This window comes from Capsicum annuum, chromosome 4 (assembly GCF_002878395.1).
Source record: "Capsicum annuum cultivar UCD-10X-F1 chromosome 4, UCD10Xv1.1, whole genome shotgun sequence".
NCBI lineage: Eukaryota > Viridiplantae > Streptophyta > Magnoliopsida > Solanales > Solanaceae > Capsicum > Capsicum annuum.
Genome location: NC_061114.1, coordinates 223,795,217 through 223,809,506, shown reverse-complemented (window position 1 = coordinate 223,809,506; position 14,290 = coordinate 223,795,217). Strand labels below are relative to the sequence as shown.

General features: G+C 33.3%; 1 protein-coding gene across 1 annotated transcript; it reads left to right on the top strand.

Annotated features, from left to right (window-relative positions):
• Positions 1-5,160: 5,160 nt before the first annotated feature.
• Positions 5,161-12,840, top strand: LOC107867134 (sorting and assembly machinery component 50 homolog B-like). Its single transcript, XM_047411185.1, has 4 exons — positions 5,161-5,788; positions 10,617-11,102; positions 11,454-11,969; positions 12,418-12,840. Exons 1-4 carry the CDS (start codon positions 5,303-5,305, stop codon positions 12,499-12,501), a joined length of 1,572 nt encoding a protein of 523 aa, XP_047267141.1. The 5' UTR covers positions 5,161-5,302; the 3' UTR covers positions 12,502-12,840.
• Positions 12,841-14,290: the final 1,450 nt, after the last annotated feature.

Here is a 14,290-nt window from a genome sequence, read left to right as displayed (position 1 = left end):
TTGATTATTCTTCATAAGGAAAATTTTCATCAACCAAACACGAGACATGAATGAAAGAAAGAAAAAATAATTTCGTAGCTCACTTAGAAGAAGATAGACCTGTTGATATGGGAGAGACTAAGAAGACACGAAACATACACCAAAATAGTCCATAAGTTTAAAGAATCGAGGACCTCTTTGGTGACCACTCTTGGATTCACTACCAATAACAAGAATACAAGATATAATGGTGTCTTTGACATCAAAACAACCAACCCAAACTAATGTAACAACAACAAGAAGATGAACAACACAAAAAGATTTCAACAATAGAACGATTACAAGGTTACACAACAAGAACACTATCAACGGTTACAACAAAATAAAGATAGATAGATAGACAAATGGAGGTATAATCTTAAGAACCCAAGAACATATGACACTCTTAGACCCTTAACACTACACACTACAATCACCTATCTCTTACAATTGACACAAGAGAGACGTCCACCACCCAAGCACCAAAGTATCAAGCAATGCAACACACAAGTGATTCCACACTTGTATATGACCCTAGTTACGATTTTGGGAATCTCTCTCTAAGAGGAATGTTCTCTCAATATCATTAAGCAACTAAAGAAATAAACCCTACAATGTTCTATTTCTACTACATTACAATAATAGACAAAATGATAAAAAGGCCCTTTAATGACTAGTTTATAGAAATACTCAAAAAGTATCATGATCATAATCATACTTGTATCACCCGTCACTATAAATTTGTCAATCTCTTAATTAGCTTGATCAAACGAAAACTATATTTGCCCTTGACTAGTCTTGTAAAAAACAATTCGATTGTAACCTACCACATGGTTTATTCATCCTAAATTCCTTTTGTTAAAAAATATTAGACTCTCCTTTTTATTATTTACAAACACATTTTGCCTAATTTTATTTTCAATAATTTTTTATTATTTTTTATTTAGTGTTCGATATTCATAGCAAAGTTTGATTAATTTAAATTTATTCCTATAAAATCCAGTCAAAAGAAATCATGAATTTTTGCATACTCAAAACTAACTTGCAAACAAAGGTTATGCAGTGTGAAACTTATAAATAATTTTGCAACTTAGTGAAAAACTTTAAAATAGCAATAATTGATTGCAGTATTACTTCTTTTCAAACAAACGTGGACAAGTTCAAATAAAATGAAGAACTCCTACTAAAAAATTTAAAATCAATTACGATTTTAAAAGTAAGGTACGCATGGATTAATAATTAATACTGTCAAAAATTATCCATATAGCGTAAATCAACAATAAATGTTCTGTTATGCAGTTATTGTTAATATTATACATTAATTAATTACTTTAAAGGGACTTTCTTGTCTTTGAATAATCAATGTCTGCAAAATTTAAAACTTGTATCTTTTTAATTCACACATTAGTTAATTACTTTAAAGGGACTTTCTTGTTTTTGAATAATCAACGTCTGCAAAACTTAAAACTTGTATCTTTTGATTCATGCTTGATAATATTGCTAGATAGAAATAAAATGATTTCATTTATTTGCACACATCTTTTGGGTAGTAATAAAAGGAAGTAATGCAAATTCTACTGAATCTTTAATATGATGAATATAACTCTTATTTTGCTCCTTCATAGGAGCTATTTATTCTGCTGCTTCGGCGATTCAAACTTACAATCTCAAGTTACTGATGGAGAATGCTTATTATGGTGGGCATTCAGAAAAATGAAATGGCGAAAAGTTGCATTAAGATTTTCCATTGATGAAGAAATTAGTGAATGAAGTAGTAACTTCAATTATCTTTTATACTAAAACTAAAAGTTAAGAGGTTGAAGTAATAAAGATAATTTATAGAAAATTCTTAATGAAAACTAGAACATGTAATTATACATGAATATGGATAATAATATATTAATTTTTGAATTATTGTTTTGACCAATTGAGTTTTCATTTGGACTTATATTCAATATAATAATAACATCAATATGAATTTTTCCACGAGTTTAAATTTTATGCACCATCAGTGTATCAATTTTTTTTACACTATCATGTAACTTTAACCTGCTATAGTAGGTCACCTATTTTTTCTAATTTTTTTCTTTTTTTAAAAAAAAATTAAAGAACTGATTTTATCTTTTCCCACTCTCATCCCTTAGAATCCTTTGTTTCCATCTAAAATAATTATTTTTTTCTCTCTCAACGTTTCTTCTACCACCATAACTCTATTATACCGATTCATTATTGAATTTTCAATTACACCATAAGTGGTGAATTTTACATGCTAATGAAAACGTATCCAGAAGAGTTTTTTTTTTTTACTATCTAAGCTTCACATCTCTAGCTAAACCAAAAGTTGTATCAACTGCTTTATCATTTGCCAAAGAGTTTAAATTCTATGCACCGTCAGTGTATCATTTTTTTACACCATCAGATAATTTTAGTGATATTCAACCACAATAATCTATTTTAAAAAATTATAAGAAAAATATTAATAATATACCCAAAAAAAGGAATATTCATGGCAAGTAGAATCCTACTTGATTCCAACCAAAATTATTCCCATAGCCAAATTATTTTCTTTTCCAAATTTAATACAATTATGAATATATGCTTCATCGATTCAAGTAAGAATCAAAGGTTGGGACCTTCTAAAAAAATATTTTTTTAAATAAGATTCAAAGGTTACGACAAGTTTCTTCTTCTTAGCGGTGTGTCATCATATATTTCAAACAAATTCTAGATTTTTTTCTTGTTTACTAGCATAACAGATCTAATCATTGATAGCAGGAGCTTATTAGAAGTTAAGCTTCGTTAAGCTGTAATTGGTTCAGTTACCAATTGTTTGAACATCATAGAAAAGATGCAGAACAAACACTTTTAGGAAAAGATTGTTCAATCTAATTCTATATAAGTTCTGTGCACCGTCAGTGCACAAAATATTTTACACTGTCGGTAAATTTGACCTGCTATTGCAGGTTATCCAATTATATACACAAAATTTTAAAAAGAAAAAATTAGTTAACCTACAATATCAAGTCAAGTTTACCTGATAGTGTAGGATATTTTGTACACTAATGATGCACAAAACTTAAATTCAGTCTAAAATTACCTCTTCTTTTTAATGAAAGTTGATGTGACATAAATTGTTTTTTTTTTTTAAATAAACATGTGACATTATTTTTATTAGTCCACAAGTAATTAGATCCAAACTATATCAACACATTTTTGACCCTTTTTCTTATTCTAAATTACAAATTTTTCCCTTTCGGAAAAGGCATAATACATAAACAGTATTTATCTTAACACCAAATTATAACTATGATCTTTAATTTTGCTAGTGCATAAGTAAGAGTTAGGACCTTTAATTATATAAAAGCTGGACAAAAAAACTCTAATTCCGAAACTTACATGCTTGAAACTTAATCACTCCTACGTGGATTAGTAATCTACTCAAATACTGCCACCTAATAAAAAAGACACATTATAAGTATAATCTTTAACTTTGTCAGTGCACAAATAGACTATTTAACTACACAAAAGCTGGAAAAAAACAACACTTCAGTTCAAACTCTAACGCGCGTGGTTTTGAATGTATACACGTATTTTGCTAGGTAGGATTAGAGTGTTTTTTTGTTCAGCTTTCGTATAGTTAAAAAGCCCACTTGTGCATTTTGAATGTATACACGTATTTTGTCAGGTAGGATTAGAGTGTTTTTTTGTTCAGCTTTCGTATAGTTAAAGAACCTACTTGTGCATTGATAAAATTCAAGATCATAGTTAAAGAGCCTATTTTGCCTGTAGAATTAGAGTGTTTTTTTTGTTCAGCCTACTTGTGCACTGATAAAGTTAAAAATCATAGTTAAAGGTCATAGTTATAATTTTTGAAAGGGGAATGGGGGAGGAGATTATAATTTGGGGAATCGAACCCTCACCAATAAGGTGGAAGTTTAGATAACTAACCAATTAAGCTACTATGATTTCCCTCGTTAAAGATTCCGTTTATGTATTATATATCCGAAAAAAGAACACACACAAAAACGCTCGTAAAACCAAAAGAACTCTTGCAAAACCCCAACACCATTTTGCTTTGCCTTTGCCCCCTCTAAATTTATTTTCCTTTTTCTTCAAGTCTTCTCATTATTTTTTTTTTACCCCTCTATATGCAGTTCAAATGAAAAATTCTAATCTTCTTTTTACTCAATTATTAAAATGGACTTGGTCAAGTTTGCAAGAAAGAGAAAGTTGATTTTTTAAGTTGGATCGAGTCTAGCAAAGTAGTAATATAGTAAAAACGAATGGGATAATCTTTCAAGCATGATTTTTTTTTTTTTCAAATTTAAAAACCAATTGCAGTCCTTTTTAATTAAATTTATTGCTAAAAGAAGTAAATATACATTATTTGTTAAGCAGTAAAAACATACATATTCAATATATATATATATATTAAAAAATATATGTATTTTAAATCGCAAAATTAACATTGTTCCCTAGAAAAACCCAAAATAACTCTCGCACCTAGAATGTGGTCTAGTGTCAATAAATTGGATTGAAAACTTGAGGTCTCATGTTCAAATTTCGCTAGGGGCAAAAAATTGTCTACGTCTTAGTGGACAAAATTATTTGATATTAAGGGCGGAGCTATCCTTGGTCCAGCAGTTCATCCGAACCCATTTGGTGATAAATTATACTACTCATACGTGATTGTAATTATTCTTACGTATATATAATAGATGTTGAATTTTCTTCGATTAGTTCAAATGTTTACTTTCAAACCCCTTAATAAAAATTTTGATTCCGCTAATGTCTCATATATATTGTCGGTGGGAGGTGACAGACATCCCGTGAATTTAATCGAGCTGCACGGAAGTCGAACTAATATCTATTGTTGAAGTAAGGCAACAAAAATCCGGTGAAATTAGTCAAGGCGTGCGAAAGCTAGTTCGATTATTAAAAAAAGGCAAACAACATAAATTTCGACAGTTTACAAAAATATTTCGATAGTTAATATAATTACTGAAAATTTCTGATTTTAAGTATGTTGAGATATATAATTAACTTTTGATACATCTAATAACGATACATAATTAGTTAAAATTTTTGTAATTATTTTATAAGGGTGAATTTTTTTATAAATATCATATATAAGTTAAAAAGATGTATGTTTATGTTATTTTTCAAAAAATAAAAACCAAAAGAACTCTTGCAAAACCCCAACACCATATTTCCCTTTTTCTCCAAGTCTTTTTTTTTTTTTTTTCATATAAAAACCAAAAACTCCCCCCTTTGCAACTCAACAATGGCTTCCTCACCCGAAGAACCGATCTCCAATCCCCCAATCCCCAACTCCTCCGAAGACGACGAAGATTATTACGATGAAATCGACGAAGACGAAGAAGAAGAAGAAGATTCTCGAAGCTCGGTAACCGAAGAATCTAGAATGCATTCCGATAGGGTTAAAATGGAGAGTTTATTCCGTCGATTATCTTCGGAACGAGTACCTATAAGAGTACACGATGTGATTATTAAAGGTAATACTAAGACGAAGGAATCACTTATTGAAGCTGAATTAGAAGCCCTAAAAACTGCTACAACACTACAGGACTTACTTAAAGCTGCTAGTATTGCTAATGGTAGACTTCAACAGCTTGATATTTTTGAATCTGTTAGTATTACGCTTGATTCTGGTCCACCGGAGTTGCCTGGGACTACTAATGTTGTTGTTGACATTGTTGAGACTGAAAATCCCCTTACTGGAAGTGTTGGCGTTTTCTCTAAGCCTGAGGTAAACTAGAAATTAGTACTCTTTTTTCTTAATGTGTTTGAGCTTAAAATGTCGCGCTTTTTTGAGTTTCATAGCCGAGTTATCGCGTGTGAGTAGTTTCTATCTTGAACAATCTCCAATTATTTATGAGAACACATCTCAACTGTCAAATGTTCTCTTTTCCTAACTGGAATATCACCATTGAGCAATTGGTAGTTTATTTATATGTGTTTTGATAAATAGTTGGTGATAGTTCAAATTGCACGTTTCTGAAAGAGTGAAGATAATAAACACATGTAATTCATACTAGTTTTTCGAGTTTTATACCTGCATTATCACCCTTCACTCTTTCAGAAATCCGTGCATGTAATTCATAAAAGTGCACAATGGATAGTTGATGTGTGTTTCAATAAATAGTTGATGTAGGAGCCCATTCTATCTATCTCAGAAAGAAAGTCACAACCCCTTGGTACGAAAGTAGGTCCTAGCTTCTCAATAAGTCATTCAATGAACTAACTATACTTAAGATGTGATCTATACCTATTCCTTCTTTTCTTATCTCTTCCCATTCGGGTCGGATCGGATAAAGAAAGGAGCTAAAGAATGAAATATTCATAAAAGTAGTCCTTACATCCCTCCGCAAGCATAAGTAGTTCTGGTAGGAAACTCACAGAAGTGAACAGTTGATAGTTGAGGACTTGAGCAGAGGCGGACCTACTTTGGCAGTAGAGGGTGCACGTGCACCCGCTAGCCTTGAGAAAAACTCGTATATATAGTTTGTATATTTGTATATATATCAGGGTGTTATGTTAAATATATGTTGTGCACCCTGAAAACAATTGACTTGATTGGCAAGATGGTTGAGCATGCCAATTAAAGTCTTTTTTATTGCGTGATGACTCGGATTCAAAGCCCAACAACAACATTTTCTTATTGCTCCTTTTTCCAAATACACTATATGTTTGTTGTTTTCTATTTGGAATTTTAAGTGCGCACACACACACAAACACACACACACACACACACACATATATATATATCAATTGATTAAAAAAAAATTCCTCTTAGTAATCATTTATTTTACACTTTTTCTTTTTTCTTTTGTGTATTGTGGACATTGTTAATGTATTTTTCATTTTATTTCAAAATACAAGCTCCCCTCCAACTTCAAAATGTAGATATTCTCCCCATCTTGTACTGTAAATATTTATTTCTTTTATCTTTTAATCATTGACTTATTTTTTATTTAAAAAATTAGTAATTTAAAGTTTGAGATAGGCTTAAACCAAACGTTTTTCGTACAACCATCTAGTAAACAAATCTCTCGAATTTCATATTTTTCAAAAACTTTTTATTATTATTTAAAATATAAAAGTGCATTGAATTCAAGTATGATGGATAACACACTTTTTTCATATTAAATCTAATTAATGATATTCAATAATATTAAAAGTTTGCTTATAAAATACTATAATTAATAAGTTTTCAAAGAACTGCATGTCGAACTTTGACACTATTAAAAGGTGCACCCGTCAAGTTCAAATCCCGAATTCGCCTCTGGACTTGAGGTGTGTTTTGATAAATAGTTGGTGATAGTTTAGGAAACTGACATGCCTAATAGTTATAGTTTAGGTACAGAAAATGGGGATATTTTAGGTGTGTGTTTTGATCATTAACTCTTAAATTAAGTTAAGCTCTGCTCGGTTGATTGATGTGAGGCAAGAGGGAGTTGCTCGGACGGTAAGCATCCTTCACTTCCAACCTCAAGGTTGTGAGTTCAAGTCACCAAGGGAGCAAAAAGGTGGGACCTCCTAGGGAGGGGTAACAAAAAAGTTGATTGATGTGTGAATGAGGAACGCTCGAGACTTGGCAATTAATTAGCTCCACGAATATTCAGGAAAAAAAAATATACTGATGAGCATGTTTAATATTTGTCACTTATCAATCACTATACTCTTATAACTTAGATATGTCACTTCGAAGTTTCAGCTGTTTTAAGCTTGGAATGACAACCAAGTTAATCTGGCTGCTTTATTTCGTGAGTTGTTCTTGTAGTTGTAAGTTTATTGTTGTAAACCTATTATCTGGCATTGCTTTGTTGGCTTGTTCCTAAGTTCCAATCATTTCCAACACTGAGAGTGGACATGATATCCACGGACTTATCTCTTAGAGTGAGATTAGTTGTTTCGGTCATGGAAGTATGGAGATTTGAAAAATTATCGTCATGATGTGTGTCTTGATCCTATCTTTGATCTCCCTATCTTCAATCAGAACTTGTTGGAAATTGTTTTTGATTTCAACTACAACTAGGTTCGGATCGTTGCTCCTGTTCTCTCTCAGAAAACTGTCTTTTATGCATTTCTTTCTCCATTTTCTACATGCCTAAGTTTCGGTCCATGTTGTCCAAGGCATTTCCTGTCTACACTAATGAACTCCTTAGCTTCTTTCTTTGTCTTATACTCTTCACAAACTTCCTAGTCAGCTGTGGGTGACTTACTGTACTCTCTTTGTTTTGGATGTAGTCTAAGGCTATGTTCACCTTTATTTTCAATTATTATCAATTCTGATTCTTTCGTCTAAATAATTACAAGTTAAAATAAAATCATTAGTTAGAGCACCCTCTAAAATAGCCTTCTACTTCTTTATTTCTGGTACCACAACTATATCTTCATGTGTTTGGTCAAAACCGTTACTATATTATGTTATATATGTCTTCACAGATCTCCCCTGATAATTTTCTGTTGGTCACTTTTGCATTTCTGGTACCACAACTATGTATCTATATGTGTTTGGTTAAAGCCATTACTGTATTTAGTTATATCAGATATGTCCTCACAGATCTCTTCCAATAAAGTTCCAAATCCCCCGAACGAAGATACACATATTTTCCCATAGTTAAATCTCATCATCTAATTGTATTTTCAGACCATAGACACTAATGATATTTTCTTCTTTCCCATAGCAGTCTTGATGGGATTGTGAAAATAGTAAAAGAATGGAACTTGGCTTGAGTTGATTCTTGAAGCTTTCATCTATGTTTTTTTCTCTCTCTTCTTTTATAGCCGTGTCATCTCCTTTGGCACCCTAAATACCGAGATCCGAACTATGGCACAATTGGATAAATATTCCACTATTAACCGAAACTAGGATTATTTCACTTATAAAACATTGACCTAAACGAGGATGGATCTCGAACAGTCTAGCTTATAACTACTTCAGATCTCTTGATTTTCATCGCATTCCCTCAATTCAAGTCGAGATAATGAGCAAATTTAGTTTTTAAATAAAAAATATAAAATCTAGTATGTCGGAAAAGGTTATTGATCGAAGAAACAATCATTTTTTTTGGCAAGGATGATTAAAGGAACAACTATGTTTTAGCTAAAGATCAAGTTCTTTCTTCTCAAAAAGATTTCGAGATGGAAGTATCTGTTATACATCTCAAGTGCTTCATTAACATTGCTAGAATATGAGGTTAAATAGTAATCAGAAAAGTTGTTGAAACAAAGAGCAGGAATAAAACATTTAAAGGAGGGACTCATTGCACAAATTGTAATTTCGTGAAGCAAAACAAGGGAAGATATTTTAGAGTTGACCTGTGAGCCTGTGACTGGAAATTGAAATTGAGATAAGGGCCTCAATAGCAAACACTGATATTATGAATTGGCAAAAAATAGAAGAAATGTTTTTTCAGGATTTGCCAAAGACCTAATAATTAAAGAAGAGAGTCAATAACCAAACTTTGATACAATGGAGAAAGATTAGACAAAAACTAATACTAACTTTGATTCCATAAAGAAATACAGAATTTTCGAAAAATGTTTTCTGTTAAACATTCACGAAAAAAATGGTCAGCTTGTGAATTGAAGGAAACCTTCAACCTTGGCAGCTTAAGGCCGCCCTGCATGCACAAGAAAGGTCTACCTAGATTGTAAAAGTCCTGATTATGTTAAAAGAAGAAGAACCGAAGAAGAGAGAACCTGACCTGAATTGCCTTGTAACTTTCTTCTCCTGTGTTTTGCTTCCTCCTTTTTATTGCCTTTTTTCTTATTCAGCACCCTAAATGCTGAGATCCTAACATGATAGGATTTTTAAAACTGAAAACATGATATGATTTTGAAGAATATTCTATACTATTAATTTAAACACATCAAATGAATTAAGAGCACTCTATTTTGTAAAGACAATTAGTTTTCTTGACTTTCACTCCTATCACCAATAATTTTTGAGAAAGAAAAGGCGAAGAAAAAATTTGGTTTTAGGCACTTTTAGCAACTAGTCCTATCACCTATACATTTTACATTTACAACTTTTTTCCCTGACTCTACAAAATATAAATCAGGGCAAAATGTAAATAGAATTTGCAACGACTGTCGAGGATGTGCGGACATAGTTGGGTGTGACACTATTTTCTATTTAGGGTCAAGTCCTCGAGGCTTGTTGTGATTCATAAAAAGGAGAAAAGATGTTCATTTACTTAAAGGATAGATGAAGTTGAACACCTTTCTTATTCACTGTTCTTTTGATAAATCAGTCTTTTACTACTCCTTCTATTGTGTAGCGAAACAGGGTGTCCAATCCCATCTTGGAGTCGAATATTTATACAGAGAGTTAACTTTCCTGGTATGAAGCCTGCAAGTTCTTAAGCTGTTATGTCTTTTTTCTCAGTTTGCATGTGTAACTAAGAGCTAGCATAGACCTTGTTTTGTGACCCTGCTATTGGTGGACAGTACATTGGGTTCTGTGCGGTTGTGGTGTAAACTTGCCTCTGCTTTATAGAAATAACATGCTTACATTATTTGCTGTTTTTTTCCTTGGATTTTGATTAAGACTTCAATTGCTTCTGTAGGCTAGAGCTTGGTCACTTGAAGGTTCATTGAAACTGAAAAACTTGTTTGGTTATGGGGATATATGGGATGGGTCTTTGGCCTATGGCTGGGACTTGACTTCAGAGATTAGTGCTGGTGTGTCTCTGCCTAGATTCAAAAAATTGATCACCCCTGTGACAGCTCGATTATCTCTTCTTTCCCAAGATTGGCTGAAGTTCTCCTCGTATAAAGAACGAGCTTTGGGACTTTCTCTTGGCTTACTGTCATCCAGAAGGCATGATTTGGCATACAATCTCTCTTGGCGAACCTTGGATGACCCATCACAAATGTCATCGAGAGCCGTGAGGAGACAGCTGGGACATAGCTTAATTTCGGCTCTGAAGTATACATTCAAAATTGATAGGAGAAATTCTCCTTTGAGACCAACCCGTGGATATGCCTTTCTTTCGTCTTCTCAAATTGGTGGCCTCCTACCTGATCATCGGGGGTTACGCTTTCTCCGTCAGGTCCTTACAGTTCACTGTCTATTATTTTATGTTTTTCATCCCTTTTTCTATTTCCCCCCTTTCAAATGCCGTCTATGTGGCTGAAATCGCTTTAAGTTGTTTTTTTGAACTTCTGCTAGTAGTGTGATGTCCAGGTTTATATTGATGTTGAGCAGTTAGATTTAACTGCACCTGTTCTGTTTTATTGTATTCAATGTAATGTATATCTCACTCGTTCGGGCAATCATGCCTGGTATCTATTCATACCACAGTTATATGTTTTCCACCATTATGACAGTCTAATTCTGAACCTGTATAGGCTTCTGAAATATCAAAATCACAGTATAACAAAACTTATGCATTTCTGAACAGGAGTTGGACGTCCGCTATGCTTTACCTCTGGGATTTTATAATGCTGCTTTCAATTTTGGAATTTCTGCTGGTGTAACTGTTCCATGGGGAAGTGGGTTCTTAAGTCGTTCCACCTTTTTACCCGAGAAATTTTTCCTAGGTGGTAATTCTTCTCCAGTTTGTGCATTGGGGGGCCCATCATCTTTGTTGGGCTTTAAGACCAGGGGATTAGGCCCTGCTGAACCTAGAAGACAAGTTCCAGGAAATTCCACTGATGAGAGTTCGGATGCATCTTCTGCAATGGATTTTGTGGGAGGAGACCTTGCGGTTACTGCTTTTGCCGACTTGTCTTTTGATCTACCATTGCGGGTATTGAGAGAAGCTGGGATTCATGGCCATGCTTTTGCTTGTACCGGAAGCCTGAATAAATTAACAGAAAATGCGTATAAGGATCTATCTTTTCAGAAATTCAAAGAATCCTTTCGAGCTTCGGCTGGATTTGGTGTCATTGTACCGACCAAGCTCTTCCGAATGGAGGTAAATAATCCATGTTACAGATCTGCTTGTGAATTTTTCTTCGTCGCTATTAAATTTGTTCTCATGCAAAAATTTCTTCTTTGCTTTATACGCTTCTGAACTTTATTTTTACCATGTAATAAAAGTTATTTTCCTTGCATCACATTCACATATATACTTTTTATTTGTTCATTTGTGTCTTTCTCCACTAAAGCACGCCCTTCAAAAGTGTTTTGCGCTTTGTGCAATAAGCCGAATATTATTTTGGTGGCTTTCTATGCTTCTCTTGCCTTTGGCAACACTTGTGGCTCAATGATTTTCTAAATCTGAATTTGGTGTCAGATGTTCAGTCACATAAAATGTATAGGTTGATAGGAGTCGAAATTACAGGATGATACTGGAGTTGATTCGTTTGAAAAATGCATACTGAGTTTCCTGGGCATTTCTAACTATTTGATTCCATCACCAGGTTAATTACTGCTATATACTGAAGCAACAAGAGCATGATCGAGGTAAGACTGGCGTGCAGTTCAGCTTCTCCTCGTCTTTTTAGAAGATCGACAACACATGTTCTGTTCCCAATGAATTGATAACCGCATGATTTCCTTCTGGTAAAATTAACATAGTTTTATCCCCTGTTTCTCTGTTTTGTCTGAGATGAGAATTTAGCCAGCCCCATGAAGTGCACTTCAGTTTCAAACTCTGGACAATTTTCAAATCCACTGTTACAGGCAAATAATTGGCGGCCAAGTGTTAGAATAGATGGTTTCCTTTCGACTGGAATTTTACGGACAGAGAGGATACGTTGATTTTATTGTGGGTGAAATTATTGCTGATTCACTTCTTATTCTGCGAATTCAGCTTTCGAATCGATGTTTTTTTAAGTATGCCATATGGAGGTCCTTACGATTTGTTTGCAGGAGTCCCAAAGAGATTTGCTCCTTCTACATGTGTTCATCCAAAGTTGTTTCTGAAGCTTTTTGAAATAATGATTATCTAATTAACCCCTTTTGAAATTTAGTTAGAAAATGTTACGATAGCATTGGCAATTACGGAAAATTCATGGGATATATAATTTGGTAGGGAAGAGGGCACAAATGGTGATAGGCTGTAATATATATATATATATATATATTTTTTTTTTTTTTTTCTTTTCTCTAATGTAAGAGATCGGTCGTATCATTAATTCCAATTTGCAAATTTTTTCAATGAAAGTGCATCTTAATTATTAGGGTAGTAATTAGGGTATCCATCGGAATAGTCAGAACTGAACAATCATCTCCGCGTTCTCGTATATTAACTGCAACATTTCTAATAGGAATTCAATAACTTAAGCTCAAGGCTTATTAATTAATTTGATTAACTTAAGAATTCAATCTTTAAAGTTATATTATCTGTCCACATAAATCAAACGGTGCAACATAAATATTGCTCTGAGTTATATTATCAGCAATTAACATATGTACGCTGCTCTTAATGTTATAATATTGGTACGTATATATCTATGAAGTTATAAAAAGTGACTTAAATTTGTTCTTCCTCTACTAACCTAATCAATTTAAGCAAAATGACAATGCCAACTCACCAAATCGACCATTCTTCCTTTAACATTATCCAAAATCACCACCATCTTCATTTTATATAAAGTCACTACCAACAAAAACAACAATAACAATCCCAGTGTATTCTCATCTAATGGGGTCCGGAGGTAAAATGTACGCAGTTCATACCTCTACCTTTGAGGAAATAGAGAGGTTGTTTTCGATAGACCCCCGACTCAAGACAAAGGATAGTAAACAAAGTCATAATAAAACCTGCATGCAACAAGATGAATGGAATAACAGAAATATGACGCCCACAGAGTAATACCATACACTCACAAACCAAAGACACCCATCACACCCAAACTCTTCTAACTAGCAGTCCCAACCTATGGATACAACCCTAAGATGACTAGCCCGGCTACACCAAAACTCTCCTAAGTACTTGCTACGATCACCCATACGCACTGGCCTTCTAACCTAATCTACGTCCTCCATACCTTCCTATCTAGGATCACGTCCTCAGTAAGCTGTAGCTGTTCCATGTCACGTCTAATTGCCTCCCTCCAGTATTTCTTCGCCCTACCTCTACCCCTCCTGAAAACATCTAAAGCTAGCCACTCACACCTACAAACTGGGGCATCCGTACCCCTCCTCATCACATGCCCAAACAATCTCAAACTCAATTCCTGTATCTTGTCCTCCACCGAAGCTGATGGATATATTTATTTATATATTTTTATTTATTAAATATTAATTATTTTAAATAAATATAAATAAATATATCATATTATTGTATAT

Excerpts from the sequence above, each read along its gene's own strand:
- LOC107867134 (XM_047411185.1), top strand. The coding sequence starts at position 5,303 with ATGGCTTCCTCACCCGAAGAACCGATCTCCAATCCCCCAATCCCCAAC. Across the intron at positions 5,789-10,616 it reads GCGTTTTCTCTAAGCCTGAG|GCTAGAGCTTGGTCACTTGA; the intron begins GTAAACTAGAAA and ends TTGCTTCTGTAG. Across the intron at positions 11,103-11,453 it reads GGTTACGCTTTCTCCGTCAG|GAGTTGGACGTCCGCTATGC; the intron begins GTCCTTACAGTT and ends ATTTCTGAACAG.